This window comes from Mauremys reevesii, linkage group 2 (genome assembly GCF_016161935.1).
Source record: "Mauremys reevesii isolate NIE-2019 linkage group 2, ASM1616193v1, whole genome shotgun sequence".
NCBI lineage: Eukaryota > Metazoa > Chordata > Testudines > Geoemydidae > Mauremys > Mauremys reevesii.
The window spans coordinates 276619590-276642142 of record NC_052624.1 but is presented as its reverse complement, the minus strand read 5'-3'; the positions used below and the strand labels follow the sequence as shown (position 1 = coordinate 276642142).

General features: G+C 42.3%; 1 protein-coding gene across 5 annotated transcripts in view; it reads left to right on the top strand.

Annotated features, from left to right (window-relative positions):
* The window catches only part of TRAPPC9 (trafficking protein particle complex subunit 9), an 825958-nt gene extending 812859 nt beyond the window's left edge, over positions 1-13099 (top strand). For all 5 annotated transcript variants that reach the window (XM_039525295.1, XM_039525292.1, XM_039525294.1 and 2 more), the window contains 2 exons: positions 5323-5546; positions 10740-13099. In XM_039525295.1, coding sequence (XP_039381229.1) covers positions 5323-5546; positions 10740-10919 — 404 coding nt within the window. In that variant the 3' untranslated portion in view covers positions 10920-13099. The remainder of the gene's footprint in view (positions 1-5322; positions 5547-10739) is intronic.
* Positions 13100-22553: the final 9454 nt, after the last annotated feature.

Sequence of the window (22553 nt, the reverse complement as noted above, 5' to 3'; positions counted from 1 at the left end):
AAAGCCTATCTAAAGAACCCCCTGCAACTATCACACTGCAGCTGGTTACCGTCTGCGTTTGTGGGCTTGAAGATAAGTTTGTATCTGTCAAGTGAGTGAGTTTATTTACTCCTCTAGCCATCTGCTGCTTTAAATTTTGTTAACCTTCTCATTTGAATAAATTAAGCTCTGTCTAAGATTTATTAAAAATCCCAGACAAGATTCTCAGCTGGTGTAAACTGTTTAAAAAAAAAAAGAGAGAGAAAGAGAGAATTGAAGTCAGTGCAGCTACACCAATGGATGATACGCCCCCTGGTCTTTAATGGCAAATATCTGATTGAAAACTCTGTTTCCCTCAATATGAGGAATAGTACAAATCACCCACACAATAGAGTATATATCTCAAAATCAATATAAACTTTGAAAGATGAGTGTAAACATTGCCAGAATACGTATTTTCATTGAGGATAAACATTCAGACTCCCATTGGTATGCTGTTTTCCAAGCTAAATTTTCACAATGGTACATAGGGAGTTCTGTGCACAAATCCAATTAACCATGACAGTATCGGTACATAGAACTTTCAGCACACAAGTTTGGAATTATAGCCGTGAGTTGCCAAAGCTCATACAGAAAGTGTATTGGAATTGGGCAAATAACAAGGGTATGTAAAGTATTCTACTTATTTTGTAGTAATATATTTAGAGATTGATTTTTGAGACAAAAGTTAATAGTAATTGGTATTTATTTACAAGTGCAAATTTTCTCCAGGTGATTCTGACAGTCTCACCTTGCAGACGCTAAATAACATTTTTCACTGATACAGGATCTTTCATCTGAGAATCTGAAAGCACTTTAGAAACATTAGTTTGCCTTTGTAAAGCACGTTAAAACAATGGAAGAAAGATGTTATATGAATTGTGAAATATTTTTTACTATTATTCATAGTTCAATCTCTCAGCTTCCCTGTGGTATACATTAATCTAGTGTGTAAGGTAGGTAACAAAAGGATGAACTCGCACAGAGATTAAATGCCTTGCCTAAATCAGGGAATCGGTAGGCAGGCCAGGGCTCCTGATTTTATCTATTCACCTAATTTCTTATATACCTCTACCCCCATATAACGCTGTCCTCGGGAGCCAAAAAATCTTACTGCGCTATAGGTGAAACTGCATTATATCGAACTGGCTTTGATCCGCTGGAGTGCGCAGCCCCGCCCCCCCCGGAGCACTGCTTTACCGCGTTATATCCGAATTCGTGTTATATCGGGTCGCATTATATCGGCGTAGAGGTGTATTGTGCTAATTCAATACCTTCCATCCTGGGTTCTAACCACTAGACAATGTTTCCCCTCTCAGTATATATGTCCTCACTAGCGTGTGTAATAATAATAAATATATTGCACTTATATAGCATCAGTTTGGTGATGCAGGACAGACAATATGCCCTCTAGGGCTTTCCCTTCTTTAATTTCTAGTATTGCAATGTATTGTGGTGAAGGCATGTGAAGGCATGTGCAAGTAAATGAAATATAAGAGGTACATGAAAAGTAAAGGAGAGAAAAGAAAAAGGGCTCATTCCATTGCTTTATTTTGATATCTAGGAATAAAGCATTAAACTCTCCTCCAGTAGCAGACATCCAAACCTTCATATTTCTTCCCTGACAGCTTGACTTTTCCCTGCACCTATTATATTTTGTATCAGCGCTTGCATTAGACTCTTGTCTTCTAATTTTCTGAAACACTGATTATCTTTTATCTGAAGTCTAGCAAGATTTAGATACTGCGACTGTCTGCTGTTTCATATGACTCAGAGCAAGTAATGATTCACTTGCAAAGCAGTGGTGTGAGCAATCTCAGCTTTTATATGCCATCTGTGTTAGGAAGCGAAATCCACAGAAAATAGACCCTATACACATGGCTTTTCCTCTGTCCATGGATTAAAGTATGTAAGCGGATCCATATGGTACAGTAGGTGCTTTCTGTGTCAGGAAGGGGGTGAAACTGCATGTCAAATCAAGAGGCTTTCTCTGATGAAACGTAACTGTTTCTAAACACTGCTTACCATAGTATTCTACAGCACAGATGCACGTGTTTTGTCATTTGGCATGTTATTGAGATAGTTGGCTTTATAACTACAAATGTACAGCCGACTGCTGTGAGGACAGGAAACAATTAGTCCATCTACTGACAGACGGGCAGACACACAAGACTCCTCTCTCCTTGTGTCTCTTTCGAAATCAATGTTTAGTGAACTGATTTTCAGGAATACCAAAGGAAATTGATTTGTTGGAGGTGGGTATAATTTCCTCTCCTTCTGGTGGATTTAATATTTTCATTTAAAGATGTTGTGAAGCAACAGTCTGAACTGTTGTTACATGATGGGGACAGCGAGCAAAAGTTTCATCCATAATTCCTGTATCTGCGCGTGGAGTTGAAAACGTAATGGCAAATAGATGAGTAGCTTTAAAATAAAGACTCATGCACTTAGCTTGTTGAATATTTCTGAAGATTCGTGTGAGCCAGAGGCAGTCTTTGGGGCCAGTAAAGCTCATGGCTGCAGGTCCCCATGGTATGAGGCAACCAAAGTAAAGGGTAATTTTTAAAAACTGAAAGCACTTCCTCCATGAGAGAGCCATGAAAAGAAATAGAGCACCTGGGTTGAGCGAAAGAAGCAGTTGGTCTCCGCTTCTGCTGCAGTAGGCTGGAAAACGTTAAGGTTAGATACATACACACACATTTTTGTGTGAGAAATCAGTCAGTTAAGTTTGGAATATGTCCCCAACGACTAGCTTGCTAGCCTACCCTGAAGTCCTTCGACAGGCCTATAGAACTGGGGTTCTCAAACTGGAGGGAGAGTGTGGAATATATTCTGCAGGTGTGTGAGAAGCTTTAGGGGGAAAAAACTTACTGTGCACATTCAGAGCTGGGTGTCCGGAGAGCATCAGCTACAGGCCAGGCACCCAACTCTGAAGACAGCACCACTGCCAACTGCAGCATAAAAGCAAATGAAGGCTCTGCCTTCAGAGCTGGGCAGCCAGAAAGTGGCAGCTGCTGGCTGGGTGCCAGGCTCTAAAGGCAGCACCGCTGCCAGCAGCAGCAGAGAAGTAAGGGTGATAATGCCATACCACTCTTACTTCTGCGCTGCTGTGGGTAGCATAACCTACTACAGACACAAAATAGAGGGTTGCGTGATCAAATAAGTTTGAGAACCACTACTGTAGAAAGTCGTGTGACCGTGCTGTGCAGAAGACCATCACGTTTGGGTGCAGTAGTACAAAAATAGTTTTGCAAGCCCTCCTCAAAATGCTACAGTTGACTGTGAAGTGTGTTCCTTCTAATCATAGAAACCGTACATCCTATTGGAAATGGAAATGTTTTGCTTAAATAGGCCTCATTTCCAACCATACCACTGGAATCTTTCTAAAAAGTGACATATATAACACCAACAGCTTGGTCTCCTTGTGTCAGCGTCATGTCTGCTCCGACTGTTGTACCTCCTGTGTAGTGTACTTGCTTCTTGCTGCTGCGACATGGCAGCTGTGGTCAAAGGGAAGTTTAGAGATCACTTCCTTTGACTGATCAGCCTGTCATTTGCTGACTGGATCTGTCAAAAAAAATGTTAATTTCTGAACTTGTTTCTTCGTTCTTGCTAGCTGTTTTCTTCATTGGTGCTTCAAGGTTTGTCCAGTTTGCTAGGCTCAATGGGCATCACAGAAGCATAGATCATATTCTGATTCTGAGCCAACAATGCAAAAATCAAAAACTCGTTGTGAGAAATATGCTCTCTCCGAGCTGAGCATGTCTGACCGTTCCTGGAGAATAAGAATAAGAAATAATATCTGTAAGAAATGAGGGCACATTCTGATTAATACAACTCAAACCTTCTTTGAAGAAGTGTAACACTGTGAATCTCACAATGGCTGTAATATGGGAGGAGGTTGGAATAATGGAACCGAACGACCCCATGAATGTGAGAGATCCTGAGTGCATGTATCCACTCTGAATGGTCTCTCTCACATGTGCTCAAAGCTTTTCCCTGTCTCTGAACAAGAGCCTGTTGTGAAATAGAAATGCTGTAGTATCTACAGTACATCAGAGATAAATTAAGTCTGTGAAGTACACTGATATTGCACAACTGGAAACCCTTTCAGAGCGGGGAATTATGCTAGCAATTTCACATTGTATAGGCAATGAATCATTTCACTGCTGTACAAGCAAATGGGCTGTGTTACTGGGCACACTCACTTTGATTGCAGCTGGCCCAGCAGTAACCAGTTTGGGGGCATTATATTTACTGCTATCTCCATGAGAAAAAAAGAAATAAATGAAAACTGTAAAGTAAAAATAAGACTCTCAGAATGAAATAAAGTGCAATAAGTAGACAAGCTTTTTTTGCCACTGTAACATTTTGAAATCCCATTTTTTCTTATTGCTGGATATTAGTGTATGTGATATATATATATTACACTGCAAACCCCAACACAGACTGTCCTGCTTTAAAAGGTCACCATATTAACAGGGAGATTTATTTCTGGCTATGACACATGGACATGTGGGCATCCAGAAAAGGATCTATCGCCAGTTACAGTTTGTATTTGAGAATTGCGTATAGCTCCCCTGCCCACTCCCCCAGCTGACTACCTGGTTCTTTTTGCGCAATACTTATGCATAAAGAGCAGGTGGAATGCAGCTCACATATGGTCAGGTCTTTACTTAGGCCAGATTATGGTTTGCACTGCATGAGGGCGCAAGGAGCTGCCTCCTCCTCCACCTCTGCATAGGGCTAGCCTCTCCAAGCTCAAGGATGGCTCCAAATAGCACCACTGGCTGTGCTAACATCCCCAAAGGAGGCAGGGTGAGGATACGTCTGTAGCTTTAGCACACCAGACAGTAGAATGGGGTTGGCAGTTATTCACACTGAAAGTATCTGTTGTTCTTTGTGTATGGAAAAATGTAACACATGTTTTTACCTCTTATAAGGTGGACAATTAGCCACTGACAGGTAATAGGCCGCAATGTTCAATTGGTCAGTGAAAGTAATTCGTGGGTTTCTTACTGGAAATCTCCTTCATTGTCATTAAGGACTCCGTGGCATTTTTTGCAAGAGACGGGATGTAAACCCTCGTATCCTAGCTAAATTTTAATTTCCATCATTACATTATACCTGCTAAAGTGCCTTCTGAGGTTCGGTTGTAGCTACACAGTATATGTCTTTACTCCATAGGCTAAACTGCTGTGTATTATCGCTGTGCATCTTTCAGGATTCTCATGGAGACCAATTTTAGTGCTGTTCCTACAGCAAAAGTCCTAAATAACGTGAAATTCATGTCTTGTATTGCAGATGTCTTGGTGGATGGAAAGGTCTGTGACTGTGATATTGTAGTAGACTGCAAAGTCGGGGACCCCATCGCATTGGAGGTGAAGCTGACCAACTGGAGCAAACATAGTGTGGGCCCATTTGCTCTGACGGTGATCCCATACCAGGATTACCAAAATGGAGTGCACAACTATGAGCTCCATGATGCCATCACCTTCGTTGGATCCAACACCTTTCACATTGATTCAGTGAGTCTTTCTTTTTCATAGTCCACTCATCTGCATGACACATGCATTAAAAATCGATATGCCAAAACAGATGCCAACATATGCAGCTTATTATTAGGGAATTTTATTGGAGGTGAGGGATTGACAGCCCTGGAGACTGAACTCTTTTATCTATTCATACAAAAGGTACAGCATAGGCAGCAGTAGTGCAAACTTCTCCATACTGGCCTAACAAAGTTTCTTAACCATGTGACCTAAACAGCTCCACCCCAAAGGAGAATTCAGCTTCATGCCTATTGAATCCTTGAGCTTTCACAGATATTGCCAACAAGGGCTGAGAGGTTTCAAAAGTAACTCATGATTTCGGGAACTTCAGTATTTGGGGGTGCACACTTTAAAGAGGCCTGATTTTCCAAAAGTACTGATGTTGACCAGCGGTCCCAACTGGTGCCAATAGAGGGTGTTGGGTTCTGTGATGTAGAAAATCATTTCCATATAATGGTTTAGGATCACTAATTCCTTTGACACAGGCCACACGGATGTCAATAGCTTTTGGTCACTACCAAGCTGGCAAACTCTGAGTTTGTACCATTGATAAAAGGTTTGATACGATATTGCCAATCCCCTGAGCCATTCAACCCCACCAGCATTTAGAGTTTAAAGAACTTTTTCTGCAAGGTAATGGAAATATCCTCCAGGCTGAACAAAGAAACTGTAAACAATTTTTAGCCAGGCTATGAGGAAATGCCACAGACTGAAAGAGAGAAAATGAGATAAACATTAAAGACCAATAAGATGAGCATGTTCATTCAGTTGTCACTTAACATGCAGTTATAAAGGCTGATCTCATCATTTTGATTTTTCAATTTAAAAAAAAAATCAGTGTTAAAACCATGCAAAAAATGTTGTGTCCCTACTAAGAAGAGTTAAGCTTTCTCTCAAGTCTAGAGATTTCAAGTCAGAGAGATTTTTGTTCCTGAGGCAAAACACTGAAGGTTATTTAAAGATACAAAAAATCAAAGAGGAGTGAAAAACAGAGGAAAAATACTGAAATGTTGTAAGGAATGCTCTGATTCTGGTAGCATATTAAATAAACATGAAGAGAGAGTGAGTGTATGGTCAGGTCTTTACTTAGGTCAGGTCTTAAGTTATCCAGTAAAATATGACTGTCAAAACTGAATATGTAAGTGAATCTGAGCTGGAGAGAAATTAAAGGTTAACCACTGGCGACTCAATGTGCATGTTTTTTCAACTATACAACATATGCAGAAAATAGATTTTTTTAAAGCTAGCGAGTTCAGAATTCATCAGCAGCCTGAATTTTAATGGATCCTAATGGTATTGTTTGTTGAATAATTTCAGCTTAAATGTGTCAACAGAAATCATCAAGAGAGGGATTTCTTGACCTGGGGCTATCATTCTGACAATGTTGATTTTGAATCAGAATTCCAGTGCTTAAGTACCCAGTTGTGGAAGAGTCTTGTCCATGAGGTTAGCAAGGGAGAAGGCAGAAGTCAGTGAAATATATTCTGCTTTATGATTGGGTCTCCCCTGAGGAGAGAAGCCAAGAGGTTATCTCTCATGTGAATACCCGAGGTGCAATTTCAGCATTCCCCCTGCTATTGAGCCCAACCCAGCACTTCTATTGTAAACACGATCCCTTATTAAGGTAATGAGGGGTGGTTATTGTTTTTTGTTAATTTGTCCAAATTCTGACTCCAAAAAGGCCAAGGGAAAAAATGTGAACTTCTGAGACAAAAAGTATTCTATTCTGTGGTATTGGTATCAGGGCTTTTCCTACAGTAAATCCCAAAGATAACATATTGTCATACTTCCTCAGGGCTCCGAATACTGATCACAGAAGGAAATTTCTTCAAACAGTATATCTGATGTTATCAGAGTCTCTCTCATCCTCCCATATTGCCATAATCAATGGCAAAAAGTAAATTTCAGAAACCAGTACCTCGTTTTTGTATTTTGGGTATTGATACTGTGGGGAGGAATGAGTGCCACCCAGAATTATGATCAAGGTCCAAGCCAGACCTCAAAAAGACCTTAGGTCAGAGATTGAAAGAGTTCAGTGAATCTGTATTCTCCTTTTATAAACTGACTGATACATCAGACTAGATTCTCAACTGGTGTAAATCAGCCAGCTTTTACCAGCAGAGTGTGGCCCATCATTACATTGACACAGAAATGGGTTGGTCATCAATGCTGAACTGAGTTTAGCTTTCTGGACCGAACTGCTATCCTCCACTTTAGCTTCTTACCAAGCCAGACTCCTAAAAGTTCACTCCCGGAAAATCTTTGTAGTTTTCAGATTAGGCTTGAATTTGTTTCTGGACATATCTGGAGCAGAGTGGGGTTATACAGACAGACACACACACATTTCAGTGCACACTCTTTGTTAAGCAGCACACAAAAAGTGTTTGAACTATTACTTTAAAAGACAAAAATCATGATTTTTCATTTCACGCCATAAAGAATGGAGAATGGTCAGTTTCCCTTGGAGTTGAAAGTCCATGTTCACTTTCTCATTCTCTATAATGAAGTTGTGTTTGGGTCCTTCAGTTTCGAACAATGCAGGGATCTATCTATATTAAAAACAAACTGGTTTATTGGTTTTTTAATCATTAAAATATTTATATGAATTTTAAGTTATGCAAAATGTTTGTTTTTAACACTTAACTTTTAGTCTGGGTTAAAACTACTTGACACTGTTCATTTAAAACATAAAAGAAAGATGAGTTTATTAGTAATCAACAAGGCTGTGATACCTATTACCAGATGTAGGAATTGGAGATGTGAGATAACAGTGCAGAGCCTAATTGATTAAAATACTTTTGCATTGATTGAGATTTCTTTTGGTTGTATCGTGGCCACTTTAAACCTAATCACTTTAGTAATACTCCTTCGGCTCTTAATCATGTTTTATCTGATTAGTTGCTCAGAGCAAGCTGATACTTTCCAAATTAAAAGCAAAACAAATCTAACTGCCCTGGAAATTTCTGTAATTATCAGCAATTCATGTCTCTTTGTGTTCTCTGTGATTACCAATATTGTTTTCAGGGTGTGTGTGTGTTTGAATATGTTTTTACAAGATGGCTCAGGACAGAGGTAGTCAATAAGTGGACTGAGGGCGAATCCAGACCACCAGACACTTTTGACCGGACTCCAGAATATTTTTTTTTATTTATTATTATTTTCTCTGGAGCCTGGACCTTGACTATACTTTGACCAAGAATTTGGACCTTGACAAAAAATAACGGACTACCCCTGGGCTAGGGGATTGGTAATGGGGGAAAAAACATTTCATTGTGGTTGACAGTTATTTTGAATCAGCCCAGGAATAGCGATCAGCAGCTCTTTGACAGCTCCTCAGTGTCCCATGTGAAACGAGTGAGGAGCATCAGTGTAGTTTAAGTAAAACTGTAAACTCTTTGGGGCAGAGCCCATCTTTCATATATCTGCACAGTGTATACCACAATGCAGGCTGAGTTCCTGATTGGGGCCTCTAAATATTATGAATAAGTTCATAGCCATCAAATATCTCCTTTACAAAACCCACCAGCACAAATGTTGCCCTTAATAGCAAGAGGCCAACCACTGAATAGGACTGTATTTACACTCTCACCCCTAGATGACAGCAGGCAGCAAGGGCAATTTGGCACGGTAGCTTACCTGTGTTATCTCAAATGTGTGGTTAAACAGGGGGTTGTGTTCTCACGTGCTGTATGTATTGCACCTTTCACAAACACTAAGTTCACTTTAAAAGAAAAGTAATAAACAATAATGAAAAATATTTTTCTTTGTTACTTGAGCATTTGTTCAGGTCACCTGTTTCCCGGGTATTGTATTGGGAGTGATAAGGATCACCATGCTTAGTCTTTCATCCTTTCTGTAACACTGCCTCTGCAGATCCCTCCCTAAATTATATATCCTGTCACATGACTCCTATAGAATCATAGAATATCAGGGTTGGAAGGGACCTCAGGAGGTCATCTAGTCCAACCCCCTGCTCAAAGCAGGACCAACACCAACTAAATCATCCCAGCCAGGGCTTTGTCAAGCCTGACGTTAAAAACCTCTAAGGAAGGAGATTCCACCACCACCCTAGGCAACCCAACCTTTGAAAGAATGGCTTTGCATAGGCCTGATCCTGCAAGATGCTGATAAACTTCCACCCCCAACTGATTTCAGCATGACTTGGCAGCACTCAGCATCCTGCAGGATCAGTTTGCTGCAGAACAACATTCATTGGCAAGTAACGTTTCTTTTTGGACCTCCCCGTTCAGTTTCCTTCAACTTTTTGAAACAGAGGTGAAATTTGTGGAGAAGTTTCAGTGACGTCTGCTCAGCCTTTATGGCTCCAGTTGAGCAAAGCATGTGACTAATACTAGCCCAGTTCAGCAAAACACGTAGTTAATTTTAGGTATGTAAGAGGCTCCACTTGCAGTCATTGTCACTATTCATGAGGTTAAATTTAAGCCTGTGCTTAAATGCTTTGCTGAACAGGGATAGGATTATTCACATAATTAAAGTGAAGTGCATATTTAAGTGCTCTGTTGAGTTTGTGTGTGTATATATAATTTGAATTGCTGTGTGATGAAAGGCTCTATATAAACATGAAAAAATACTTCAATATACTATACTCAATTGGGATGTGCTAATTTAGGATTGCTGTCTTACTGGGATGTCTCCCACTAAACTCATTTAGCCCAATGATGGTGAAGTGAGCTGCATATTTGGACAGTATTACCATAAATGCTACTTCATGGGGATGAATTTAGCTATTGCCAAGTGGTTAAATGGTGTTTAGCAAGGTGTTTAATAGGTGTGAAATTCTAAGAACCAGTCTTTTAATACACAAGTTGCTAAATAAGGGTTAAGAGTTAGATGTTCCTGTGTGTTCTGGAAACCTCTGATAGCTTCTGCCAAAGACAGCTACATTTTGGTAGATTCAAGAGAATATGTATTCTAGTCAGAGCTCTGCCAGAGACATGCTGCAAGGCTTGGGGAAAACTCATTTAACTTCATTCTCATTACATCAGTGTTACAAAAAAGGGGATAGCAACATTTGCTTTCTTGGGGTGGAGGTGAAGGGGGTTTGTGAGGTTTAGTTCACGAATATATAGAATGGCAAAGTATTACTATTATTTATTATTATTTACCAAATTTGTTTTATTCAGCTAACTTCCGCCCTTTCTCTTTCAGGTGAAACCAACCAAAAATGCTGTGTGCTTTGGAGCCCTGCTCTTTCTCTATACAGGTGATTTTTACTTGAACATCAAGTTTCATGAAGACATCTCCAGCAGGGAGCTTCCTCTTTCTTGGTTCTGCCTGCCCAGTGTTCACATTCGTGCTACGGAGCCTGTGATCCAAACCAAACTGTAAATGTACCATATGATATTGGATTAGCCACAGTGCACAGAAACACTTGCCATGTCCTCTGCTTGACCCCACTCTGTTTCTTTCCAACCCCAGCCCACAGGCCTTTCTTTAGAGGCACAGCTGAACCCTTTTAGAATTGGCTGAGGTCATTCGGGCAGCTGCCTTTGCTTATTTGGAAAGGAGTGATGGAATATAATGTACTGGATACCCCCCCCCCCATTGCCTTCCAAAAAGCCTTTGGTAGCCACTAAGGGAAAAATTCTTCTCTTCCTGATAGCCATGCCTCCCAATTGATATCAGTGGATTTGCAGGGGTGTATGTGAAAGCTGAATTTAGCCATGAGCTTGAAGGTCGTAGCTCCAATCTGAATGATACCTAAGGATATATCGTCTGCACTTGAACAAGAGTTGTGTTTCTCCACTAAATTCCCACCACCACCACACTGAATACACCATTTGGGACCTATTTTCTCAGTCACAGTTTCTTCCTATGCTTGTTTCTAAGCCCTTTGTTTGCTGGGTATATTGGTGTCTTTCTAACTCAGAATAGATGTAAGCCATGCAATAGCAGAACAGTTTTTTTTCTTTCTTTCCCACCAGAGTCTAAGGAACGCCGCAGCAGTAATGCCTTTTAATTTGTTACTTATTGCAGGAAATAGCGGTAATTGTATCTCCAGTTTTTCTTGATAGAATAGGCATGAACCCAAAAAGAGCTCTCCGCCCCTCCTTGGTCACAGTGCAGTTACTTCCCTTTGTGCAGCAGTAAACAAGAAAAGAAGGAAAGCAAGACAGGTAGAAACATTTCTATTTTTTCCAGAAAGGATTGAAGCCAAATATTTGCCTGCCTGTGGGTAACCTATGATGTCAGAGGGCCACAGGCCTATTTCATGGCAGTTGGGAGCCATTTCAAGCAGTTGCAGGCCTCTTAAAATGCCACCAAGATGAATCTGCTGATAGTTTTTAAAGCTTTTCACAAGAAATTGTTTCCAAACGTCTACTAATCAGGATTAGACAGGCCAGGCTAGACTATGGTATTTTCTTCTTTTCTTTGTCGAATGAATAAAATAAAACATTACAGAATAACTGCTGCAAGGTACTTCACTGTGGCTGTAGCTGCCAAATGTACTGTAAATTTGCTTTACTGTGTTGTCTTTTACATAGAAGCTTTGAATAAAGAGACCGAGGCTTTCCCTAGGTGAAGCACTGATGGTGTCTGATCTGTACATGAATTTTTCTTTGCTGTGTGAGTCATATTTGTGTCTAAACATGCAAATAACCCAATGCATATTTTATTCAGATATGATGGCTTTACAGCCCACTCCTACTGGCAAAATTCTCATTGTCTTCAGTAGAAACACAATCCTGCCCAGGCTCAATGGAATGATGAATACTGCAGTTTTTGAATGGCAATAATGCAAAAAATATTCCCACTTGAACGGTAGTTTCTAAGCATGAGGGAACTTTTGCTACAGGCTATAGTATCTACATTTCCAGTACATTCAAGCAGCAGTGATGCCGTTTGCGCCAACATTTTGTTCACAACACAGTGAACATTTGCTTTTGAGTTGGAGGAAACATCTATCTAGAGCTTTAGAATTTCAGAGGAAAAGGTCTCTCAAGTTCAAATGACTGTCTAAAAGGCTTATTTGGAACGACAAATTCTTCTGTCAGCTGCAAAGGGGTGCAATGTCCTGTGACAGCAGAAATAGTTCCACAGCTTTGTACTGCTCTTCTTAGGGCAGGAAAGCCTGACAGGGAAGAGCCTCTGAGTGACTCGAGCTTGGCACCTTCTTTACGGTGGCAGAGCTCCATCGAACAGAGCTGTGCGGTGGGGCCAAATTTGCTGCATACCATCGCCTGCCTGTCTAGGTGTTAAGGGAAGAAGTGAGGAGAGTGGGCATTCAGTTTCTCCAGAAAGGCTTTGCTTTTCTTGCATGCGCCCCTACTGCATAATGTGATACAATAATATTACTGTACCGCCACACTCTAAATTGAGATTAATTCAGTAATCCCCAAAAGATATTCTTCGTGCTACAGTTGCTGCTAGGAATAAAGCTAACGCTTTATGAGGACCACATTTATCTGGGTGTGAGACAAAAATATCGATGGATAGCCTAGCTCTGAGCCTGTTAATGGAAGATTCTCTCTCTCCGAGTAAAGGATGTTGTACTGTGAAACCTGTACTGATGTGCAATCCTCTGTTATAATGACCAGGGAAATAGCACCATTTTACCATTAAGGGGCTAATCGAAAGCCCATCGAAGTAATTGGAAACAGTCCTGTCCATTCGATGGGGTTTGACTCAAGCTCTAACAGCTGTCATTGTAATAAAAGAAAGCTGCATATTTCTCAACCTTAGCTTCCAAAATGGCGTTTTAATTCTGCAGTATGTGCTCACTAACATAAGCTTTCATATATATATATATGATAATACTCTGCCACTTGTTAACTTTGGCACTTCTAATATCTTTCCCAGCTTTCTTATACGTTTACCTATCAGGGTAAGAGAGCTGCACTGTCACACTGAGGCTTACCTGTGACGAATGTTAAGTGGTGATGTCGTTTTGTGGGAATGTATTCGGAACGAGAATGCCGGAGCTCATTTTTTGTGTTTCAAATAGAAAATTACACCCGTCAGAATTGGGGTCCAGTGGTTTGAATAAAGGATTCTGCTTATCTGATCTCCTGTCCTTTTCTAGAAATGCAAGCTGATTGTACTTCTCCTTGAAACATCCAGCTATTAATTCAAACATACTGAGCCAAATTGTGCTTTGTTATGCAACTGTATATCCAATAGGACCCCACTTACTGATTTAAACCTCAGTTCCTGAGAGCAGAAATTGGCCCAGTACACTGGAGAAACGTAAGATGTCTAAATTTAATGATGTGAATAAATATCTAGTTTCTGTTATTTACACATCTGCCTCTCTCTGCTGCATATAAGTCTTGATAGTGTCCCTGTATGATTTTACTGGTAGTAATAATGTATCACATGGTGCCACAAGCACCACCATGTTCCTACAGAGTGTCTGGGTCTGGAATTAATATAATTAATCTTTGTCTTCTAAGGTAAATTTAGTGCTAATCAAAGGTGCCAGATTCACAGTGCTGTTTCTGTTTGTCTCTCCATAAAGCAGGTACCGCATGAATGTTAGCACTGCTGGCCTTGCCATTTTTTATATTCTAGGGGTTAATTTTTTCATTCTTCAGGTGAAGATGTCTTGTACCCCCTGCATGTACACACATCAACCATAGTCATGAAGGTTTATGGGTGTAAAGCACATTAATAAAGTTGGGAAATCACCTTATACCAAGAGGCTATGACCACAATTACATTAGCTCCATGCTCGGAGGGATGCTGCCCCTTCTTTGCCTGGCTGGGATTCCTCTTCTTGCAGCCGTCCTGCTTCCAAGGCAGGCCTGAGAGCAGCTGGGTTGGTACTCATCTTTTGTCAGCTCTGCATGGGCCCATTCCCTGCAGCACCCCAATCACCAGAGCTGAAGGGAAGGACACAAAACAAAAACATAACAGCAGCAGAGAGTCCTGTGGCACCTTATAGACTAACAGATGTCTTGGAGCATGAGCTTTCGTAGGTGAGTACCCACTTCGTCGGATGCATCATTGCATCATTGCATCCAACGAAGTGGGTATTCACCCACAAAAGCTCATGCTCCAAAACGTCTGTTAGTCTATAAGGTGCCACAGGACTCTCTGCTGCTTTTACAGATCCAGACTAACATGGCTACCCCTCTGATACTTAAAAACATAACATTGTATTAAAATGGCTTACACTTTATAAACTATTTATACCTGGAAACAGGACAAAGCATTGATAAATGGCAGCTGTTATAAGTGTGTTATAAATATAAGCGGTGTGTGCTACAGATGGTTATAAACACATGAATAGAGGGTATTATTGATTACAAGTAACAACTCTAGAGCCCAACAGGTCAATAACAATATACAGCACTTGATTTACCAATCATTTAAACTGATATTAAGCATTTATGAATGGACCCTAAATATAAAGTGTGACCTTAAAAGTGTGAAACGTGGGACTTTATAAAATTTTTGTTTTTCCCCCCAAAAACATAAAAAGACAAAAATCCCTTGTTAAAGAGCAGCTGCATCCCAGTATACTTACTGTACTCGGGATGGCCACAGCACCATCTCCGAGATGCCAGAGATGTGAAAAAAGAAATGCTGAAAGACACATTAGTTATAGGTTATGTGGGAATTGTACATGCCCCTGTGCCTCCAACCAAACCCTCCTAGCTCATTGTGATGTTTCAGTGTCCACTCATTGCTCCCCCAAAATTGCTACATCCCATTAAGGTAATAATTGGAGATATACCAATCTCTTAGAATTGGCAGGGACCTTGAAAGGTCATTGAGTCCAGCCCCCTGCCTTCACTAGCAGGACCAATTTTTGCCCCAGATCCCTAAGTGGCCCCCTCAAGGATTGAATTCTCAACTCTGGGTTTAGCAGGCCAATGCTCAAACCACTGAGCTATCCCTCCCCCCATTGCAATAGGAGGGAAAGGAGCAGATGAAGGAACGTGAATGGGCTGCATGGAGGGGGTCCAAACGGATAACAGCTCAGCAGACTCTGCCTTACGTGACTCTTGCCACTGGATCCTAGAGGGAAACACGAGAAAGAAGGCTAGTGCAGCTAAAAGCCAAGAACAGAACAACAGCAAAGTTGAACTTACACACGTTGCTGAGTCAATGAATGAAAATAGTAACATCCAGCCTGGCAGCCTGCGTGAGCATTGACTTCCAGTGGCGATGATCCCCATCCTACTGGACCCTGGGTTTCCTGGGGGCGAGCAGGTAACGGGTGTAGGGAGCTGCTGATTCCTGCCATGGCATCTGCAGTGTCAGTGTGAGGACATAGCAGTCACACCTGTGCCCATCATAATGCACACACAGCTCCCCATGCAAAACACAGCCATTCAAGGCAGGCCATGGAGCATATCAAAGAGGCGTTATTGTAACAGGTGATGGAAGGAAATGCTGTATAGCTATGATTACCCTCCCCTTTTCTGTACCTCAGCTTAACTCCCTGCTGAAGCACTCGCCAGAATTCTAACTGTTCAGGACTTCTGGAGCGAAGTACACTGAGTCTTTGTGTAGTCACTTACGCCTGCACAAACTGCACGTACAAAGGTACCAGATCAGAATAATAATGTAACCCACACGCCATATAAGGCTGCATGTTATGCTTGGCGGTGTGTGAAACACTCACACTGAAGCTGGATGATGATGGGGGATAAAAAAAAAGAATTTGAATACATAGCTGAAAAAATAGGCACCAGCACCTAAACCACAGGTCACATGCAAGCCTGGTCAGCAAGGTGTGCTGTGTTTCTTTGGGGGCTCAATGCAGGTATTGGGGAGTGTTTGAGAGAGAGAAGCAGCAGAAACAAAGAAACAAGCCCCCCAGCACACTATAGCATGGTTGTTTTGTACTGTCTGTGTCTTGTGTTCTCATCAACAAAAAACTAAAAAAGCTGGAACTAGCTGGAACTACTATAAGTCAGGTTTGTAAAGTTGAAAAATCGTTCCCAGAGAGTGGTTCAGTTTCAGTTCACAAAAAATCAAGGGCATAAGGGGGGGGGAGGGCTGGCTCCTGGATCAGTTCTGCGGTTCTGTTCTGTTCAATCATCAATAAGCAATGATTAAGATAAAGAAATAAGATAAAGAATGCACAAGTTGGGAGGGTTGCAAAGCTTTGGAGGAGTAGGATTCAAATTCAAAATGATCTGACAAACTGGAGAGCGTCCAAAGTCAATATAGGAAATTCCCCACAGGATAAATGCAAAGTGTTCCCTTAGGGAAAGAACTATCAGTTGCATACAAAATGGAAATGACTGCCTAGGAAGGAGTAGAAAAGGGGTCTGGGGGGGGGTCTGGATCACATCAATCTCTGATGTAAGAACAGTACGCTGTTGCAAAAAAAAAAAAAAAAAAAATGCATGGATTGGGAGTGTTGTAAGCAGGAGTAGCAACTAGAGATTCTTGCTCTCTTCCATGCTCTCTAGGCCTCAACTGGTGTATTCCAGAGTTCAGTGGCAGGAACAGGGACAGAATTCAGGAAAGGGGGACAAATTGGAGAAGAGAGAAAAAAGAGCAAAAAAAAGAAAACAAGGTCTAGACAACCAAAGGAATATTGAAAAATTGAAAAAATTCTATCTGGGAAGAAGAGAGAGAAGAGGAGTTTTTTTTCACAAGTACAAGAAACAAGAAAAGAAGAGGGAGAAAATTGTTCTCCTCTGAGTCCTCTGGAGGCTAGGGAAAGCAAATGAGCAAGAGAATTATGAGCTTTATGTTGGACATGAGGAAAACTTGTTAGACATGACTAAAAACTTATTAACTGAAATTATGTTATGCAATTGGTCCAGGAGGTTGTTGAATCCCCATCGGATAGATTTTTACCTTTTTTAGAAGAAGGTTTAGGGGTTAGGTCTAGATAATACTTAGTCCTATACAGGTGCAGGAGACAGAAGAGATGATCTCTCAAGGTCCCTGACAGTCCTGATTTTCTGAAAAAGAGAAAAAGCTAAGAGAGAGAGAGACATAACTGTGAGCAAAGAAGCTTGTCCTGTTGTTTGATTCCTGCTACATTCAGTGAAACAGGATTTTTGTGTATATTCTTTTGTTAATAAGATTGTGTCAAAGAAACACCTAGTTCAGTCAGCAATTTCTCATCCTAATGGAAACAACCCACTAGACTCCAAGTATTGGGTAACTGCTCAGGTCGAAAGGGATAACAAGTATTTGATTTAATTCCAAAGATGACGAGCGAAGCAGTGGGGAGGTGGCAAGGATTTTTGTTGAATGCATTTGTAGCTCTGGAAATGTGCAGAGAGCAGAGCAGACCAACTCAATTCAAAGGCTCCAGCCTTATCCAGAAAAAGGGTGTGGTAATTACTAGCTGTGCTTCAAAGCTTCAGTTAAGGACAGTCAGTCTTGTCTCCAACACACACATCCACTGCCTGAGAACTGAGCCAATCAGATCTTGGGAAAGCGGGGAGGTTATAAATAAAAGAGTCAAAGACAGCTTTTTGTTCATAGAACCAAGAACTGTGGGCACTGTTAGTAATATCTGGTAAGTGGTAATATCTGTACCACTTTGGATACAGGCTATAGATTTCCTATTTTACCAGAAAATGAGGAGACCGGTCAACCATTAATCAAAGGACTAGAATGCCGTTTGGAATCCCAGACTTAATTTTGCTAACAAATGTTTGGAAAAGGGCTGAGTGACACTGTAGCTCTGGAAAAAAAATCACACATGCCACATTTTATAGCCACAATATAGAGACAGAGAAATCATCTCTGATAGACAAGCACAGGGAAAAGAGAGAGTTTGTGTGTGTGCAGAAGGGGACACAGTGGTAGATTTACCACCAGCTCATTTTGGTTTAAATGTTTTTCAAATACTGTTTAAATGGTCTCTATGTTAAATTTAAATATTTGTTTACCAAAAGATGTGAGGGGGGGGCCTGTCTTTGAAGCTGCCTGGCAATTGTTACTAACACTTACCTCATATGAGTAGCCAGGTGTGGAATGACCTTCCTGGAACCCAAAGACTTAATGCAGGGATTATACAGAGGCCACATTATGGGGAAACGAACCCTCCTGGTAGCAGCTAAACCACTGATGTGGAAAGTCTGGGCAAAAGAGGTGTGTTTGGTCTATCAGTGCTTTGCGCGAATGAGCTGCGAGCTGAGCCAGCACTGAAAAAATAAATATGTTATTACATTGCCCACTGTTCTATTTCCTCTCACTTTCTCGCTCGCTCTTTTCCAGTGCCTCTCCCTGCGCTGTAGATAACACTGCATTGTTTTGGCAGCTGGTATCTAGTGATGTATCTGTGTGCATATCTAGTACATTAATGGAAATATGTCACCCATCACCATTATTGTTTTTTAACTTGCCTCTGCTTATTGAACTCTTGACATCAGCTGGCTGCTTTGATGGCAACAAGAAGTGCAGCAGTTTGCAGAGCTATCAGGTGCAGACCAAACAGATGTCAGTGTTCAAACTGAAAAACTAGATTAGCCTGGTCCCGTGCTGCAGCTGTTTGTTAGATCTGTGTGCGCCACGGAGAGTTTACGGCACAACCTCCTTTCCCTTCTTCTGATTTTAGCTTAATGGAATAAAATGTTATCCTGCAACAGATTTTTTGTAATCTCTTTTTCAGTGTAAGCTTCTTTACTTTATGTGGGTTACTTTTTTACAGTCTGTGGTATTTTGTCCTATCCCCTCTAATCCTCTTCCTCAGAGTTCATAGGGGTAAGGGGAAAGTACCGGAGATGGGGACTAAATCCCAGCGCACGAGCCCTGCTTTCTGGTGCATTTGTACACTCACTCAAAGTAGCTTTGAGCCGACTCGCTCCCCTACCGTCAGCATTTCATACATTCAGCAGAGCTGAATGGAGGCTACCTCCGATCTCAACAAGACCTAGAGAGCTGTCACAGCCATTTTGAGTGAATGCAGTGGTCACACTCTCTCCTTCCAGTCCCTGATTTCCCAATACTTCCATCAGTTTCACACAACAATAAAGAGACCGAGTGCTGGATTTTGATGGTGTTGGTGTATGTATTCAGCAGGAAAACCTATAACCTTGTTACCTGTGCAAAGACTCTGTTGTTCAGTGACAAGATCATGTTAAGACATTCCAGGGCTGTATGTAAATTATCAGCTACAAAGTGCAGCAGGCAGAAGTTAGGAGTTGCTAAGTGCCATGTCTCTGGGCTCTACATTGACTGCCCTTTCAGCACTACAGAGCAAAGACTTTCCTCCTTGAAAAGCTGGAGAGACATTTACTCGTTACCAAAAAAGTTTGCTTGAGCACCACAAAATTAGTATGGTAAACTGGCATTTTGTTGGGGTGTTCGTGTTCGCATGTATCATGCCAGTCATACTGTCACACGTTGCAACATCACAGCGCGAACTGCTCCCTCTCCAACTCAGGTCAGTGTGTCAGGATCATTTTGTGGTTTTCTGAGACTCTTTTACCGGTGTTTCTCTTTTCTCCCCTGCCTTGCAGCTCTTGGGAGGGAGGATCTCCTTTTCCTGGGGGAATGGGGATGGATCCTAGCAGTTCTCATCCTAAAGTCTCTTTGCTCAGCAATCCCAGGATGACGCTGTGCCTAAAAGAGCTAATGTGGTCGTGGGATGCATACACAAGGAAATCTTGAGTACAAGTAGAGATGTTATTTTACCTCTGTATTGGGCACTTCTAGGACTATTGCTGGAATACTGTGTCAAGTTCTGGTGCCCACAATTCAAGAAGGATGTTGATAAATTGAAGAAGTTTCAGAGACGACCCATGAGACTGATTAAAGGTTTAGAAAACCTGCCTGTAATGAGGTGGTGTGGTGCCCCACCACCCCGCCAGGGGAAGAACCTCCCCAGACACCAAAGTGGGTGGAACTAGTGGATCCTGTGCCCGCCCCCCAGAGGTAATGGTGCAGGACAGGAAGTATAAAAGCCCAAACGCAGAGCTCAGTTAGGCAGCTGCCACCAGAGAGGCCAGACGCCTGTGGCCTGGCTTGGGCTTGGGAGACCCCAGCGATCTGTGGCCGACCCAAGGACTGGCTGGACCAGCCAATGCCCAATGCTGACCGGTGACCAGAGGAGCTGCCAGGCTTACCCGTCGGCAGCTACCCAGAGGAGCTGCCAAGCCTACCCCTCGCTAGCTACTCGGAGGAACCCATGGTGCTGGAACCCTCCAAGGACACCACCCAGACCCAGGTACCGTACGATGGGGAGTCTGGAAGTAGCCTGGGGGCAGCCGACCCTAGTCTGGCTGCAGCACTGCTAGAGCCAATGTCAATGTGTTGCGGCCAGGATTCCCACTAATGTAGCAGCGGGTCTTCTGCCGCTGCTAGGGCCCCGGGCTGGGACACAGTGGAGTGGGTGGGCCTGCGCCCCCTCCGCCACCCACCTCAAGGGTGGCAGCCTCCTCCTTCCCCAGCTCGCTCTAAGCCAGGAGCCTGGGCTTTGCTATTGAACTATTTGCCCAGTCCCTGCTTGAGGGCCTGAGCTCCTGACTGTCTGTCTGCTGCCCGCCCTGACCCAGGGCCTGGGCTTACCTTGTATGCTTGCTGGGGCCCTGCCCGAAGGTCTAGGCCATAGACTGGGTATCCCCCAACCCAGCAAAGAGGGTGTAGCGAGGCGGTGTGGTGCCCCACCACCCCGCCGGGGGGCGAGTCCCCTCTACTGCCTTATAGTGATAAGCTAAATAGATTGAGCTTTTTGAGTCTAACAAAGAGAAGGTCAAGGGATGACTTGATCACAGTCTGTAAGTACCTACGTGAGGAACAAATATTTGATGATGGACTCTTCAGTCTAGGAGAGAGAGGTACAACCTGAGCCAATGTCTGGACGTTGCAGCTAGACAAATTCAGGCCGGACACAAGGCATACATTTTTAACCATGAGCATAATTAACCATTGGAATAACTTACCAAGGTTTCAAGTATCAGAGGGGTAGCCGTGTTAGTCTGGATCTGTAAAAGCAGCAAAGAGTCCTGTGGCACCTTATAGACTAACTGACGTTTTGCAGCATGAGCTTTCGTGGGTGAATACCCACTTCTTCGGATGCCTTCCAAAAACGTCAGTCTATAAGGTGCCACAGGATTCTTTGCTACTTTTACCAAGGTTTGTGGTCGATTCTCCATCACTGACAATTTTTCAATCAAGATTGGATATTTTTCTAAACAATCTGCTTTGAGAATTATTTTGGGGCCATTCTATGGCCTGTGATGTACAGGAGGTCAGACTAGATGATAGTGATGGGCCCTTCTGGCCTTAGAATCTATGAATGACTTACAGTGTGTGTGACAGGAACCATTCCCATAGTCGGCAAGGAATACTAGAGCTACAGAGGTCTGACGCCACAGCAATGGGGAATTGATCATGGAAATCAGTCAAGGCACTAAGAAATCTCCTGAGTCCCTAACTCAGGGCCCCCCAATTCTACACTTGAGCCCTAAGTGGGCATATCACCCCTATAACAAAGTGCCAATTTAACATTCCAGGCCCAATCCTCACTTGAGCTAAGCTTGGCACAGTGGCTTTCTCCTTCCCTGATTTTGACCCAGCCCAGGACAAAGACAGCCCTTACCTGGGCCTCTTCCTCCCCCCACCACCTCCAATGAAACTTAGAACAGCCTTTAGGCTGCTCTAAATTATGTTGGGTGCTGTGGTTCCATAAGGACTCTTGTGGCAGCTAAGAATCAGGTGAAGTATGATGTGCCCTGCCCCCAAAATGCCCTCTGCATAGAAGTTATGGGGAGGGGGCGTGAGTTGATGGTGTAAAGTCACTTAAGCTTTCTCTAGGATTCCCCTCTGTCAGGAAGATCATCTGCTGCTATTTTGCCTTAGCAGCACAAAGCAGCTGGGCCAGGTGCCAAGGATCTGGCCCCCTAACTTAGGTTGCTTCCAGAGTACTGAACAGTGAGCTAATATACAGGATACACAGACCAAAAAAAAAAAAAAACCCACCAAAAACCCATATACAAGAAGTTCAGCAGAAGTGCTAAGGAATGAATGGTTGATTCAATCAAACTGAAGTGGTTGCTTTATGAAAATGCATATTTCATGGGCTACCTGAGACTGATG